General features: G+C 38.0%; 1 protein-coding gene across 2 annotated transcripts; it reads right to left on the bottom strand.

Annotated features, from left to right (window-relative positions):
• Nucleotides 1–629: 629 nt before the first annotated feature.
• Nucleotides 630–15,835, bottom strand: RSPH4A (radial spoke head component 4A). Of its 2 annotated transcripts, XM_043592187.1 has the most exons (7): nt 14,988–15,835; nt 11,307–11,541; nt 5,883–6,623; nt 4,361–4,511; nt 3,390–3,507; nt 1,073–1,324; nt 630–676 (listed from the first exon to the last, which is right to left on the bottom strand). In XM_043592187.1, exons 1-6 carry the CDS (start codon nt 15,662–15,664, stop codon nt 1,084–1,086), a joined length of 2,163 nt encoding a protein of 720 aa, XP_043448122.1. In that variant the 5' UTR covers nt 15,665–15,835; the 3' UTR covers nt 630–676; nt 1,073–1,083. The 2 variants fall into 2 exon arrangements, with proteins under 2 accessions (XP_043448122.1, XP_043448123.1); XM_043592188.1 differs by lacking the exons at nt 630–676; nt 4,361–4,511 and having other exon boundaries at nt 1,182–1,324.
• Between the last annotated feature and the right edge of the window lie 738 nt (nt 15,836–16,573).

Genomic DNA, 16,573 nt, shown 5'->3' with positions numbered 1-16,573 from the left:
AACAAGTAAAAAGTATTAACATTTTGAGCGTTCCCAGTCTTTGGGCAGGTGATAGAATTATAAATCCTCTCCCCAGCAAAACAAAACCAACCCCCCCACACACATACATATATATGCAATATTTGCATATAGTATCAGAGACTGGTTAAAAGTACATGCTTTAATTCAGTGATTAACAACATTTTTGGTCACAGTTCCCATTGACACAAAATATATTAAAGACCACCAAGAAGATATTGTGGATTACATCTTCCCAGGTTTGCCATATTAGAAATTAAAACTTTTTTTTTTTTTTTTTAAATACACATGCTTCTATTAGCCGTAGTCATCAGAACAGTGATGTAAGAACATGTCATCTAGCCTCTGGAAAATCCATTGAGCTTCCTTCTACAAGTACATATAAATAGCTGCACATATGAAATTCCAAACTTGACATTTTCAAGGAATGACATTTTGCACAGGAATAGTTGCCAATATTTATGTAATTATATGCTACAGTTATGTATGTAAAACAGGTTCCGGGGCACCTGGATGAGTCCGTTGGCTGAAAGTCTGACTCTTGATTTCGGCTCAGGTCATAATCCCAGGGTTGTGGGATTGAGCCCTGCGCTCTGTGCTGAGTGTGGAACCTGCTTAAGATTGTCTCTCTCTGCCCTTCTCTGTGTTCGCTCTCTCTCTAAAATAAATAAATAAATTAAATTAAATTAAATTAAATTAAATTAAATTAATAAATTAAATTAAATAAATAAAAGTAAATTAAAATAAATAAAATAAAATATAAAATACAATAAAATACAATAAAATATAAAATAAATAAAATACAATACAATAAAATATAAAATAAAATAAATAAAATAAATAAAATAAATAAAATAATAAAATAAAATAAATAAAATAAAATATAAAATAAAATAAATAAAATAATATAAAATACAAAATAAAATAAAATAAATAATAAAATAAAATAAAATAAATAAAAATAAAATAAATAAAAATAAAATAAAATAAAATAAAATAAAATAAAATAAAATAAGTTCCCTGTAAGGTATATGTGGATCAGTCTTACACAAACCTGGGATAATTTTATTCTTGGTCATAATCATCCTCCTCTTCGTCTTCCTCAGTTTCTTCATTTTCCTCAGCTGAAAGAACAGCTGCTTCTTGTGCAGCTCTGAAAGCCTGCTCTTCTTCCACAGTAGGATCATCCATTTCTGTAATTTCTGCTCCACTGGGGTATTCTTGATACACTGGTGGTAGAGCTGGGGGTGTATAGTTGTCTGGACTATATTTGTGACCCCAGCCTATGTAGAAATTTTCAAACTTTCTATAAAGTTTAAAAAAGAAAGTAGGTGATTGTTATATAATTTTTCGGTAAGAAAATCGCTCCTTCTCTAAAAGTCGATCACTCTTAGAGGGTCATAATCCCATAATTTTAAAACAATACATTTTAAGTGCTAGAGATGAAATACCCCTCAATGATTCTCCTCCCACAGGAAATGACTATGATCCAAACTGCCTAAGCGGATTAAGAGGCCACCAGACCCTGTCAAATTGTACTTTACACCTAGACCACAACTAGTACGTTGCTGGCATAGCAGAGGATTCTTGTGATTGGTTACAAACCTGTGTGTGATTTTTCAGGCCCAACCGTATGCAATTACAAGTTTTGCCCGACAGGCCTCACAGGGGAAGACTGCCATTCCCACACCAGACTTGATGCCCAGCCAGTGCATCGACGTCTCTAAGGGAAGCTGTGGTCAAGGACTCTGGGCCATCTGGCCTGCCGTGCTCTTTGCATGGTTGAGTCCTAGCACAGGTGCCTTCGTTCTAGATCTTATCTGAAGCCTTAAGCAGAGGTCTTCAGGTGCTTCTGCCACAGCCTCCTTATGGGGTTAGGGAAGGAGATATACCTCAAGGACACTTCTCCCCACCCAGACTCAGTACTGAGTACTTCTTCCTTCTAGCCCTTCCCCCCACCCTCTACCAGCTTCCTGGGCCTTCAAGGCCATAAAAACTGCAGAAGCCTGGTATCTGGGGACTCCTCAGTGAGATGACCCCCATATATACACTGATCCACTGACCTTCCATCAGTGTGCCATTCCACAAGGGAAAATGGGACAGGGACAGTCAGAGTTTTCTCTTGCTTATCACAGTAAATGTTCACAAGCTTAACTCTTTCATTTTGGACTTGTTGCTTTAACGGCATCTCTGACATGTGACAGCTCAGCTCTCTCTCCAGCTTAGCTGAGCTTCTGACAGAGGGCTCTTAGGTGAGAAATGGAAGCATAAGACAAATGGAAGTGTGTGTTGTGGGTGAGGAATAAAAGGACATTGAGTATCCTCTTTGATCCTGATTCTCTTGAAAGTGATAGTTTAAATAATACATATTTTAAATTATTTTTTATCAAGATGTCCAACAAAAACTATTGAGATTAATTTAAACACCGCATAGAATTACCTCCATTAATCTTAGAAAACGAGTATGTCTATTAATCATAGAATAAAAGCCGTATTTTAGCTCCACTAATTGGTTAATTAAAAGGACAGAAGTCTGAGTTACTCTCATGTTCTAAATTTGATGCTTCACTGTGTAATACAGATGTTATCTGAATAAATCTTACGGCACACACACTTGACATGCCAAGATGAATTAAAGCCATAGTAACCCGCTTCCTCCTTACCAAGCATTCCTGGCACCAGACAGCTCCAGAAACGAACACCAGTGAGAAAATAGCTCCCGTGAGAAAATAGCTTACCAGACTGCAGTGGTGTAGGCTCCCTGGAAATGGTTATCTTGGCAACAGGAGGAAGCTCATCCTGGACAGCGACATTTTACCCTCTGTGGAGTCTGGGGTCTTCATCATCTGCCTCCAAGCCTTTTGTTCTCTCTTTATCCCCGCCCAGTTTCCTAATCTGTGAAATGCGGACCTCTCTTCTCAGTTGTGATAAGAACGCATGGGGAAGATGTAGGTGCAAGTGCTGAACATGACATCTAGCTCACGGCCTGGACCTTCCTGGGTATCACTCACTTCTCCCTACTCCCTACTCTGGGTGGACTGCCCCATGCCCTTTCCCCCTCCCATCCTGGCCTTGGGTCTCTCCCCTGGTTATTGCGAATGACTGCCCTGAACAACCACTCAGGGCAGCCTTGTCTCTTACTCTGGGGTTGCTCTAACTCCTGAGCCCAGGTTGGTACTTCACCTGGAGAAGCAGGTGAGGGAGGGGAGAAAAAAGAAAGAAAGAAAGAAAGAAAGAAAGAAAGAAAGAAAGAAAGAAAGAAAGAAAGAAAGAAAGAAAGAAAGAAAAACTGGAACATGACATTCCAGTGATAAGTTACAATTTTTAGCACTTAAATAATCACAATAATGGCTTTGTAATTCGTCACTTACTTGCCATTGGAAAAGGCATATGCCCCAGGCCAAAGGTTGGATCTAAGGACTGCAACAGCATATTGAGGAAGGAGATTTGAGGATAGCCGTGTTGTCCAAGGTGGTATATTCTGGATTTCTGTAAACCAAAGAGAAATTCAAAAGCTTAACTGTTAGATAGACAAGGATCTACTGTGTAACAGAGAAGCTCTTTTTGTAAATCTTACAACACACATACTTGACATAAAAATTAAACATCAGCAGCTTAACATAGAATCAGAAGGATATTTTACGAATGTTGTGGAACAACAAATTTGATTATTTATATGCATGTATGTGTGCGTGTGTGTGTCCATCTGTGCAACAGAGAAAAGTTTTACTAAGGGAGAGGAGGCCTATGTGGTGGAGAGAATATTATTTAATGACCAAATAAAAGATTAAAATTTTCTTATTATGGAAGAGAACAAGGATTACAAGCAAAAATGCCCCAGAACCGAATAGGAAAAAACAAGAATATGAAGATAGTAGTAGATTTTAAAAAGCCACAGTACCTCATATGACTTTACTGTAACTATGTCATGTGTTTATGGCCATATTTTATGGTCTGCAAAATGCAAGACAAGAATGATACGCAAGATAACTGTCAGCATTTCCAGTAAGACCTGCAGCCAATTTATGTTTCCTCCCTGCATCACTCCTCCACCCTCTGTCCAAGAAAGTTGGCGGTGAGGCCAGCTATATTCTCTATTCCCCATTATCCCAAAACACATGAAGGGAAAAGAGGAGGAAATTTTGGTTATTATCCACTTTTTATAGGTTATCAACTCCCATTTGTCATATACATAGTATGTAATATATACATATATAAAAATGTACTATAGTACCTAGTATATATATGGATGCTACACATACCATATCATATATGCATATATATATAATCTACATAGTATATATAATATACACGGTATATTATGTAATCTGTGTAAAATTACCTAAATCTTCAGAGATTGGTGTCAAAAGAGGTGGCCCCACTTCCTGTTCTGTATAGTCAGGCTCTTCTCCTTTCTCTTCTTCTTTTTCTTCATCTTCCTCTTCTTCTTCCTCCTCACTTTTTTGTATGGGGTTAAACCAATTACAGCGGCCCTGGGAATGAGTATCTCAAGATTTAGTAATCTCATGAAGATCTTGAAATATTGGAATATTTATTTGGATTGAAGCAAGGACATCTGCAAGATGTCCTACTGTGTGGGAATTTAACCAGTCAATCGTTTATTCATTCAACATACATGCCAAGTGCTAGGTTTTTGATCGTTTATGTCTAGCAAAAAAAAAAAAAATTGTACAATTTATTTCAGAAATTTGCCAACTTCTTAAAGTTACAGAACATGTAACATGTATTTTAAAATTAGCCAAACCCTTGTGAAAAAAATAATGCATTTTACTAATTTTTCATAAATAGTTTATATGAAAGTGGTAAGGTATGATTAATAGTAGTAATAACAAATTTTTAAATGTGATAATAAAGTCAGGTAAGGAAGCTTGGGGCTATTTTTCATTTAGTTAACTCTTATCCATAGACATATTGGAGTACCTCTTACGTAGATCAAAGTGTAAGGATTTTCTGCCTGCAGATGAGGCAGCACAGCACAGTGATTAAGAGGATGGACTCTGGATCCATTCTGCCCATTCACATCTGACCCTGTTGCTTATTGGCTATATTCTCTTTGTCACATTTTCTAAACTCTCTGTCTCAATTTCCCCATCTGTGAAATAAGGATAATATGTCTCTTATACAGTTGAGGGGATTACATGAGATAATATACAGAAAGTGCTGTTAAGAGCACCTGGCAGAAGAGGTGCTATATAGCACTGCTTGTTTTCATTTTTGTTATAATATATTATTTTTCTTGGTATAAAAGCTCCATGTATTAGAGAAATAGAATAAAACAACTGTTCCCAAAACTAAAGTACCTATCTATGTTTAACATATAAAACATAATTTCATGGGGCGCCTGGGTGGTTCCATCGGTTAAGCGACCGACTTTGGCTCAGGTCATGATCTCACGGTTCCTGAGTTCGAGCCCCGCATCAGGCTCTGTGCTGACAGCTTGGACCCTGGAGCCTGCTTCCGATTCTGTGTCTCCCTCTCTCTCTCTGCCCCTCCCCCGCTCGCACTCTGTCTCTGTCTCTCTCAAAAATAAATAAAACGTTAAAAAAATTTTTTTAAAAAGCACATCATTTCACAACATACATAAATCGAAATCCTTACATAACTTGTCAAATTCTCCATAGAAATACTTACTTTATTTCGGTTTGGAAATAAAAATTTGTTTGAAGATCCCAGGTCTATACTACTTGGCAATTATGTAGTACCCTGTGTCTTCATTTGGTTTTTCAAAGGTTTCTTTGTCTAGGGTCTGAAGAACTTTGTTTTGTATACATTTGTACACTGTAGAGGGAATTTAACAAATATTTGCCGATTGACTGATAGATTGAGAATTGGAAAACCCCTACCTGGGACAGAATGTGTTGCACGTGATGAACCCAATTGGATAGGGATTCCACGAGATCGATCACTTGGATGCCTTCAAAATCAGGGTTTTCTTCAAAGCTGTCTCGTCTGCCTTCTACCTCTTCCTCCTCCTCTCCTTCCTCTTCACCAAACTGATAGAATCCCAGAGGACTGACGTGGGTCCCTGCTGAAATTCTGGCAATTTGTGCTCGTAAGTAATTGCTCTCATTTCCCGGGAAAGGTGGGTAGCTTATGATGGGAGCATCTAAACGCCCAGTGAAAAATTTCTTTATTTTTCTTGCAGTAACAATTTGTGCAGGCGTAACCGAGGGTAACTTCACCCATGGTCTTCCTGGTTCGTTGCAAACAAAATACACATATTTGTTGGCACCCGTCCTGTTTTCTTCTTTTGGTATAGCCTGTGGGGTCTTGTAAAAGGTCCTTGGTAATTGGTCTTCGTCATCTTCATCAGCTTCGCTATCTGCATCGTCCCTCTCTTCAGTTACATCTTCCTCTTCCACATCCTCTTCATCCTCTCCTTCACGGAATTCTACTTCAGCTACAATATAATTCATTTCCAGACCCAAGATCTTGCCCCAGAAACGACATCTTTGGATGGGGTGGGTGTCAGTAAGCTGCTTGAGGGCAAGAAATATGCGATAAGTCTCATCTGTGCCCAAACCAACTCCAGCTTGTTCAAAATAAAAAGCTGACTCCATTACATTTGGGAGAGCGTTTTCTGCCTGGGGATACAAATGCTGCGGTTAATGTTTTATCTATAAGAGAACTGCTTGCTTCCTGTTTCCTTTTTAAAGATCTTGGTGTTAGCTTTACTTTCTCTGGCCACCATGTCTTTGACATTTCTTGCAACATTTAGATCAAACTCTGATAATTCCTGTATGTCAATTTTTCCCTTATTACTTATAAATGTGACTTCTATTGTGTCTTATACTTGTCAATATAACAGTTGCCTTGTTATCTGTGTGTATCTTAAGTAAAGGTAATTTAAGCTACTATGAATAATAAAAATTCAACATCCTCTTTTTATAAAAAATATTTAAGTGGGCTCTTTACAATCCTGAAATAATAAAGTATAGTCTACCTCCTATATATATTTGGAAAAAATGTTTATATATGTTTGTATATGTTACCATATTTTTATAAATAATAAATATTTATTATATACATATGGTAATCTATAGGGTAAATAAAAATCAATATAGCCCTCTATATAGGGTAACATACAAGATAAATAAAAGGAAAATATAATAAAATAAGCGCTCAGACATGACTTCCTTTGAAAACATAATTGGGTCAGATGTTTTCCCCTGCTTACAATAAATACTTTCGGATTTAACATAAGGAAGAACATTTAAAAAACATTTTCATAAAAGAAGTACAGAGACATGAAAAAGCAAAGTCTCAAGTAGACTGTAAGAAAACATCTGTGAGAAAGTAGAAAATAACCGTAACTAAGAGAGGGATCACTTGCAAATTTTAGACAAATTTTAGACCTTGAAGATGGAGAAATTGAGAGCACTTTGCTATGCTTACAAATGATCCGTTCTCACTTCTACTGTAATTTTGATGTCAAAATAAGCATAAAGGCTTTTTTCAATCCTCATCTCTTTCACGTTTGACATCTATTGCACCCTTCACTTGTTTTTCTTTTTTTTTTTAATTTGAGTGTAGTTGACACACAATGGTACATTAGTTCCACATAGACACAAAGTGATTAGACAAGTTTCTACATTATGCTATGCTCACTACAGGTGTAGTACCATCCATCACTATACATCACTATTACAATATCATTGATGATATGCCTTATACTGTGCCTTTTATTTCTGTGACTTATTCATTCCATAACTGGAAGCCTGTATCACCCTCTCCCCTTTACCCATTTTGCCTATGCCCCACCCCCCACTTCCCTCTGGAAACCATCAATTTGTTCTCTGCATTTATAGGACTGATTCTACTTTTTGTTTGTTTATAAATCTGTTGATTTTTTTTAGATTCCACATATGAGTGAAATCATATGGTATTTGTATTTCTCATTCTGACTTATTTCACTTGGTGTAATACCTCTAGGTCCATCCATGCTGTCATAAGTGGGACAGTCTCATTATTTTTTATGGCTGTGTGATATTCCAGTGTCCTTATCCATTTGTGTTTCAGTGGACATTTAGGTTGCTTTCATACCTTGGCTACTGTAAATAGTGCTGCAATAAACATAGGGGTGCATATAGCTTTTTGAATTAGTATTTTTGCTTTCTTTTGGTAAGTACTCAGTAGTGGACTTCTTGGATCATATGGTATTTCTATTTTTAATTTTTTGAGGAATCTCCATACTGTTTTTACACTGGCTCTCACTCATGATCCTACTGTGCCTTCTGTAACTATTTATTCTTAGTCTCTAATTGGTTCCTTTTCCTTATTTGGGTCCTAAACATTGCTGTTTTCAAAATTTCAGCCATCGTTCAGTACTTTGTGATTGGCATATTCCTCCCACATTACTTCGAGTGTTATGTGGGTTGTTTAAAACCCAACTCTCTTACTCTGACTTTTCTCCCATGTTCTACACCCATGTTGCTAGCCAGTTTCTAGAAATTTCAGTTGAATAGTCTACATATACCTCAAATTAAGATTGAAGTCATGTATCTCTCAAAATCTTCTCTTTTTTTGTATATGTCCTATCTTTGCCAATAACATCACCATTCACTCAGTTTCCCAAATTAGAAAATTCCATTATCCTTGTTTCTTCTTTTGTACTTAATTAGTTGCAGTCATATTGATTCTACCACCTAGAAAGCTGTTGGCATTCTTACCTCCTCTTTAGTTTATTTCTACCATATGAGTCTCCATCCTGACTACTTGTCCTGCCACAGAAGGCTCTGAATGCCCTGTTCTAATCTTTCTCCTTCCTTTCTCCTCCACATTATCACCAGGGTTACCTTTATAAACCACAAGACAGGCTATGCTATTTTCTAGTAAAAACTTCTACTGACTTCCCATTGTGGAGAAGAAAAAAACTTTCTTATCAATGCACAATGCACAAGAGCAGTCTGACTTTATGCATCCTGTTTGCTTGGTTTTCATTGTTCCCTCATGCTTCACTTTCCCAAATATTAAATAATGTTTCCTGACTTTCTGTTGTTCTTTTTGCCCAGAATTTATTCCTTACAGTCTTTATCTCATGAACCTCTACTTCTCCTTCATGACCCAAATGAAATACCACCTCCAGGACAATTCCCAGTAGTGGAGTTAGTCATTCCATTCTGTTTCATAGATTGTCAAAACAACATAATAACAATTGCTGCTATCCATTGAGCTCCCAGTATGTGCCAAACCCTTCATAAATAGTACTCTCCCCTTGAGTTGTTGCCATCTGATTACTCCTGAGGCTTGTAAAGGTTTAATCATTTACTCATAGTCACACAGCAAGTAAGTAATCGAGCTAGGATCCTAATTCAGATGAAATCTTCTGTTTGCCCCACCATATGAGGCTATCTCTATTGCACTAATTAAATACCTTTACAGTCCTTTTTGCTTGTTTCAGTAGACCGTGAGCAACTTAAAGTCAGGAAGTTCTGTGTATATGGGTTGCCTGGGTGGCTCAGTTGGTTGGGCATCCGACTTCGGCTCAGGTTATGATCTCATGGTTTGTGAATTGGAGCCCTGCATCGGACTCTATGCTCACAGCTCAGAGCCTGGAACCTGCTTGAGATTCTGTGCCTCCCTCCCTCTCTCTGTCTGCCCCCTCCCCTGCTTGTGTTTTCCCTCTCAAAAATAAATAAACATTTAAATACGTTTCTGTGCATATCATTTCATGTGTGTATCTTTTTCACGTGTACCTGGCATGCAGTAGGTAGTCACAATGTTTGTGAATTAATGGGTAAATGAATAAATGAATGCTAAAACTAGGAACAGGAATTCTGATGTGGTCAAAGACAGGAATAGAAGCACGAACACTCTAAACATTAAGTCGGCATTCCAACTTAATGAGTTAATGAGTTGGTCACAAAGCTCACATTTCAGTGCTCCCAAGATCTATGTGTCTTTCTATTCCTGCATCTTTCTACTCTTTGAGATAGAACTTTTAATCTTCATCTCATGGCTCAGCTATTCCTGGCCCTAAAACCAATCCTACTCTTCCTTAGGAAGAATTTATGAAATCTGGTTAAAGAGCTCAAGTTCCAGGACCAAAACACCTTGTTTGTGTTCTCACCCCTAGTTTCCCTAGTCTTAGGATGCAGACCCCTACTTTGTAATACTGTGCCTATAGATGGCCCAATGCCCCATTCTAATACTGGAGTCTGACTTCTTTTTGATAAGCTCCTCCATAACAGTGTCTACCTATCTGCTTAATCGCTACATGCTGATTGCCCCCAGACTTATCATCACTGTATGTGGCTATTTAACCCCATGTTTGGCGTAAGATATTTTCAGAAAAGGTGCAGCCGATGTCAACTCCTTGGCACCCATCACCTGTTCCTTCTGAGTACCCTGTATCCCACTGTGTCAGGTTGAATCCCCACACAAAGGTTGCAGAGCCCTAGATGGTGTACCTACTGTCTAGATCCCTCCCTCCTATTTTTTTCCTGACTGAACTTTCCATCCTTTTCTGAAACTATCTTACACCAAACATCAAATTTGCAAGTATACAGGCAGATTTAAGTAGTCTAGTGGTTAACAAAACATGGAAGCTCAGTAGATGTATAGTGTAAATTACTCAGTAGTATAAATGACAAGCATATGGACATACAGGAAACAGCATGCTTGATACTATTTAAAAATATTTGGAGCTAAAATTTCTGTAGTACAACTAATTTTATTCTCTAATAATAATTTTTTTATCTCTGTCACCAGCTTTCTCTGTGAATATTTTCAACGCTTTTTCTATAGAGATTAAAATAACTATCTTATCCCTCTCCCCTCGTATCATGCCTCATTGATGTAACATGCATGATATCAAGACATAATATGAGGAAGTTGCCTTGGAAAAGAATGCAAATGACATTAGAGGTACTTCTAATTATTCTAGTAAATTAAAGGGGAAAATATGCAACTTGTTTTAAAGTCCAGTTTTAAACTATCTGACATTAATTAATTCATTTAATAAATTAATAAGAAACAGCTATAGACCCAGATCTGTCCCAGGTACTTTGGAGGATATAAAAGATGAAGAGATCATTTTCTCTGACATCAAGGAGCTCAACCCCACAAACATATAACAACCAACCAACCCTGTGAAACACAATGTAAAAAAATCAAAAAGTGTAACAGGGAAATGCATGGTGTGAAATGAGGTTACACATACTATTTAGGAAACTATAAAAGACAGTTGATATGAATTTAAACCCACACCCACTCATCTGAAATAAAACTCTAAGACTGAGCTATTCAAATTTACAGCAGTGACTTACTATTTCATCTTCTAGTTCTTGGTCAGCTCCTTCCAAATTTCCCTGGAGAAAAAGAGCCCTTTGCTTCTCTGCTATCTCATATGTTGGAAGCATCTCATTCTCATTTTGGAGTGTATCTAATTTTTTCCTAAAATGTCCCATCTTCACATCTTGGCTGATACTTTCAATGATATCCACAGCATTTTCCGGACGCTCATCTAAGACCTTGGCGAGCATATCAGAAAGATGATCATACCTACCCGAAAAGAGAAAATTCCAGATAATATCCTTATCAAAAAGCCTTTGAAGAAGCATCACATGCAGACTCAGTTAGTTGGTTTCTAGGAAACTTCAAGAACTCAAAGCCTCCAGATATCATAAATGGATAAACACCGTTAATTTCACCACTGCCAGAAAGAACCTATGCTAGAATTTTGCTTAAGAAATGCCTCCAATGTGATATGAATATTTAACTTATTAAAACACATATTATGGCAAGGTACATATTTTGCATCAGATGCATTTTCACATTTTATTTGATTTGAAATCTCTTAGTTATATATTTAAGAGATTAACCTTATTTTACATTTTTTTCCCTTAACTTCTTTTTCATCCCCTTTCCCCTACACTCATCAAATCCAATTTGATTTCTAAATCCTGTTGACTCTTAAATATGTTCCCTTCCTTTCCTTTTCCTGGACCAATTACCTACTTCAGTGGTTTTTAGACCTATAAGAAATACATTACATATTGCAACCCTTCCCCACACACAATTGAAAAATGTCATCAAATATTATTCATCTTTATTAAAATGTGATGTACTCTAACACTTTTGTCCTATTCTATTAAAAACACAGCCCTAAGGGGGCACCTGGGTGGCTCTTTCGGTTAATCCAACTTTGGCTCAGGTCATGCTCTCACGGTTGGTGAGTTCGAGCCCCACATTGGGTTCTGTGCTGAGAGATCAGAGCCTGAAGCCTGCTTCAGATTCTGTGTCTCCCTCTCTCTCTGCCTGTCTCCAGCTTGCACTCTGTTTCTCTCTCTCAAAAATAAATAAACATTTAGGGGCGCCTGGGTGGCGCAGTCGGTTAAGCGTCCAACTTCAGCCAGGTCACGATCTCGCGGTCCGTGGGTTCGAGCCCCGCATCAGGCTCTGGGCTGATGGCTCAGAGCCTGGAGCCTGCTTCCGATTCTGTGTCTCCCTCTCTCTCTGCCCCTCCCCCGTTCATGCTCTGTCTCTCTCTGTCCCAAAAATAAATAAAAGTTGAAAAAAAAAATTAAAATAAAATAAATAAATAAATAAATAAATAAACATTTAAAAACAACAACAACACCGTCCTAGGTACTTATTTCATAACTGAATTAGTGAAACTGCCTAAAAGTGGTTAATTCATTACATTTTATACTGCTCAGGTGTGTTTTTTCAAATACCAGATTTTCTGTGTGAATTTACTATTTAAGAGCAAAAAATGTCTGTCAAAGTGCTCTTCAGTTAGATAGAAATTCCTTTGTCCAGTTTGCAAACTTGCCTGAATTTCTCCTCTGGCAGATAAGGATTACATCTCTCCAATTTCATTTCTAATAATTAGCTCAATTAGAATGTCTGCCCCAGTGAGGTAAATCTACTCAAAATCAGTTTCACATAGTTGTTAAGTCCTAACCTGAGAGCTTTTGCTTGCTATGTGCCATATATATAATTTCTCTCAAGAAATCATTTAAAACGTATTTTTGTCCTTGAGGACTTATCACTCTAGTCATTCCTGAAAACCATTCAATGGGCTTCTCTGAGATCACCGATCCACTGCTATGCAATTGTGTAGATGATATATTTCCCACTCAGCAATTGTATTAGGTTCTTTCGTGGCCAAAACTAAGTTTTTGATGTTGTTGTTTTAATGCATCCTCTCCCTTATTAGAGTGAAACAAAATAGATACTCAATAACTGCCCACTTTCTACTAGTTGCCCATAGCTATTATTTTTCATTTTTTCTTTATATCTTTATTTATCTAATGGGTCTCAGGAATATCGAAGAAAAAATATGCAGATTATGTGGGCAACCCATGTGAAGGGCCATTTAAAAATACATGTGAAGAATAAATCCTTCTTTCCCAAAATATTGCTATTCTTGTAGGTGAACAGAAATGGAGTTTGTTTAAAACTTCATCATGCTTCCTTAATATTCGTTCAGTATTGAAACTCCTGGAGAATGAGTCAGGATAAAAATATTATTGCTTACTAGGCAGCTGGGTTGTAACTGGAGTTCTTGATTTGCTCCAGTAGGGACCATATATGCCATTGAATTGAGGACTCTAAGTCCAAATTTTATTTTATTTTTCAGGCTTTAATAATGTCTGCTTGTGCTTTATTTATAGTTCTTCAGGCAAGATATTGCATTGGTTTTTTAAGAGGTCCACATCTGAAAATGCCTTTGTGTCAAATTATAAAATGTGGATTTTAATTCATAGTTACAGCTTTTTCAATTTGGGAGGTTTAATAATTTGTTTTAATAGAATGGCAGAAAAGGAGGAAGGAATTCTTTTTTGTAGGCTAATTTTATTCAACAGAGCAAAACCAATGTCAGATCTTGTATTTTAGTAAAAGACTGTTTCAATTGCAACAAAAACAATATTTTTCATGGCTGTCAAATAAGAATTGCATATAAGAGATAGAGTTAAAGTCATTTTTACCAAATGGTTTTTAACTGCAGGCTCTAAAGTACTTAGAAGACAATAGTGAATATTATAGAAGATATTTATTACCTCAGAGATTTAGCATTTGGAAATAAAATAAAATTTGATATTTAATTAATATCGGTTATAAAATAATTCCATAAAGGAAAATTTTCCATTTTTATGTTTGTGTTCAGTTTTAAATTTTAGTTAACTAACTCTCAAGTATGTATGATTTTTTTCTGGAATTTTAACAAAGTTTGTAAATTTATGCTTGTTATTTAACCCAGACAATTATGACAATAAGTTCAAATGAGAAATTCAAGTAGAATAACCACTAAGGATAAATCACATCCTTGAAGCTTAGTAAATTATAGTTTAAAAACTGTACTTTAGAAGAAATATTTTAAAGTGTCAATCTCAGGTTTGGGGCAAGATATCTCACATTAAATAAAGAATTCTTCAGACTTAAAATTATTGTGATCGATTCTTCTAGTTTATCCAGGACCGAGGGTTTTCTCGGGATACAGAATATTCAGTGCTCAAATCAAGACAGTTCTGAGATAAGTGAGATAATTGGTGATCCCCCGCCCCGCCTCCGCGCCCCCCCCCACCCCGCCCCGGCCTGCAGGGGAACTCAAAACCAAGCCATATAACTACCATGATGCTCAGAGCAGAGCCATGCACTCCCTATCACTGGTAGACAATTACTTTTTATAAGCATCTTGGAGAGATTCTTGGACTTCACTATCTTCATCTCTGTAAACCCAAGATTCCATACATAACTCCTAGGTTTTATTTCTGTGTGCCAAGGGTTTGTAAAGAAATGGAAAGAATTGCCACCAAAGACCTATTTTGAGTCCTGTGATGCAAAGAGTTATTAAGCCACCAACTCTCTCCTACCAATGCAAACTTTTCAAATATATTTCCATTCACCCACAGAAACAAAGTCTCATACACAGATACTCACACCCCCTTTTCTTTGCCAAATCCACACACACATACACACCCCTTTAACCCTTTAGGACTTACAAATTTAAGCCAGACTTGCTACTAGTCTTCTGTAAGTAAGCCTTAGCACTCTGAATGGTGATCTCAAGCATGCTGGGGGCCAGTTCAGAGACCCCAGGTTCAGCGTAATCCAGCTCATAGTTACTGTTTGAGTCTTCGTCCTGAAAGATGTTAAATCTCAGCTCTTTTTGTTTAGAGTTGTTATAGTTCACATCTTCTGGTCCATGCAGGTCATGTTTGGTTTGCTGAGACTGTCGGAAGGTGCTTCCCTCTGATTGGAATGTGTGAGAAGCAGTCGATTCTCCTTTATCAGACGATTGTTCCAAATGGTGGAAGTGAGGTGTCCCAGCTTCGGGATTCACACTAGTGGTTTTGTCTGACTGCCATGGCGCTGCAAGGTCCTGTCTGGCCAGAGCCGGGGGAGAAGGAGTGTAAGAGGCCTCCTGTGGAGGGGAAGGTGGATATGATGCACCTGGTCCTGTGAGGTCATCCAGAGGGATGCTGGCTCTGGACTGTGGGCTCTGAGGAGGGCTTCTGGGTTGGGGTCCAGTTTCCAGCCCCTGCTCCAATTCCAAGGGCTCAGATAACCCAGACTCAAGACCTTGGGAAGAAGCTGCTGTTACTTCTTCCCATGGCTGCTCTGCTTCCCTCGGATCTTGGTTTGCTTTTTCTCGCTTCGGGGACGTCGAGTCTTCCATGGAAAGAGTCAAGAAAAAAAAAATCTGGATGAAGGAGGAGTGCAGATGTGGAAAGAGGCAACGCAGGGCAGTCGCTTTGCTGAGGTCAGTTAAAGGATTTCAGGGTCCCAACTGCTCAGCAAGTTACAGCGTCCCATCTCCTTAGCAACCCAGGCAAGGAAGGGTTTCTCCTCTAAGAGAAACAATGCACACCAGTTGCCAGGATTCTAGGGAGGAGACCAAGTAAAATTAAAATCCTAGATTTGTGATTTGGTGGAGCATCTGCTCCTCTTCCTACCGCAGCCAATCCGACCTGCAGTTGACCAGTCTTGGTTGGAAACCTGAGAACCGGTCTGGCGCAGCAGGAGCAAAGAAGGAGGAGCCTCGAGTCCTGATCCAGCGCTGGAGAACTTTCAGGATCTGAATGTTGCTCGGAAAGGGGTGAGTCGTGCATTCCTGGAGAAAGAATGCATTTACAAAATGCGCGCGCGCGCGTGTGTGTGTGTGTGTGTGTGTGTGTTTGGCAGAGAGACCCAGACCCAGGCACAGACAGACCTTGGGAATCCTGAGGTGCAGGTATGAATGAGATGGGCGGACTAGGAGAGTTCAAGACTCGCGCTTAGAAGGCAAATGTGTCTCATCTGCGCCAACCAAACTCAGGAGACTGGAGGATAAACAAGGAAGTCCAGGTTTTTGCTCTTCCCCCTCTTATGGAGTGTGGCACATGAGTAGAGAGAATATCACCTTGAAGGCGAAGGCAACGCAGAAGGTTATCCTATATAAATAATACAGTTCATGGGTTACTTGTTCTCTAATAATTGAAATTCAAATTAACCCTAACACTATATTGGCATAATTAATCCTTTTTTGATAATGTAAGTATGAATTCATAATTTTGCAATATTTAAGGTCATGACTAGTACTATTAAT

Source organism: Prionailurus bengalensis, chromosome B2, assembly GCF_016509475.1.
Source record: "Prionailurus bengalensis isolate Pbe53 chromosome B2, Fcat_Pben_1.1_paternal_pri, whole genome shotgun sequence".
NCBI classification, from domain to species: domain Eukaryota; kingdom Metazoa; phylum Chordata; class Mammalia; order Carnivora; family Felidae; genus Prionailurus; species Prionailurus bengalensis.
The sequence above is the reverse complement of the archived record's forward strand: the minus strand, read 5'-3'. Positions and strand labels throughout refer to the sequence as shown.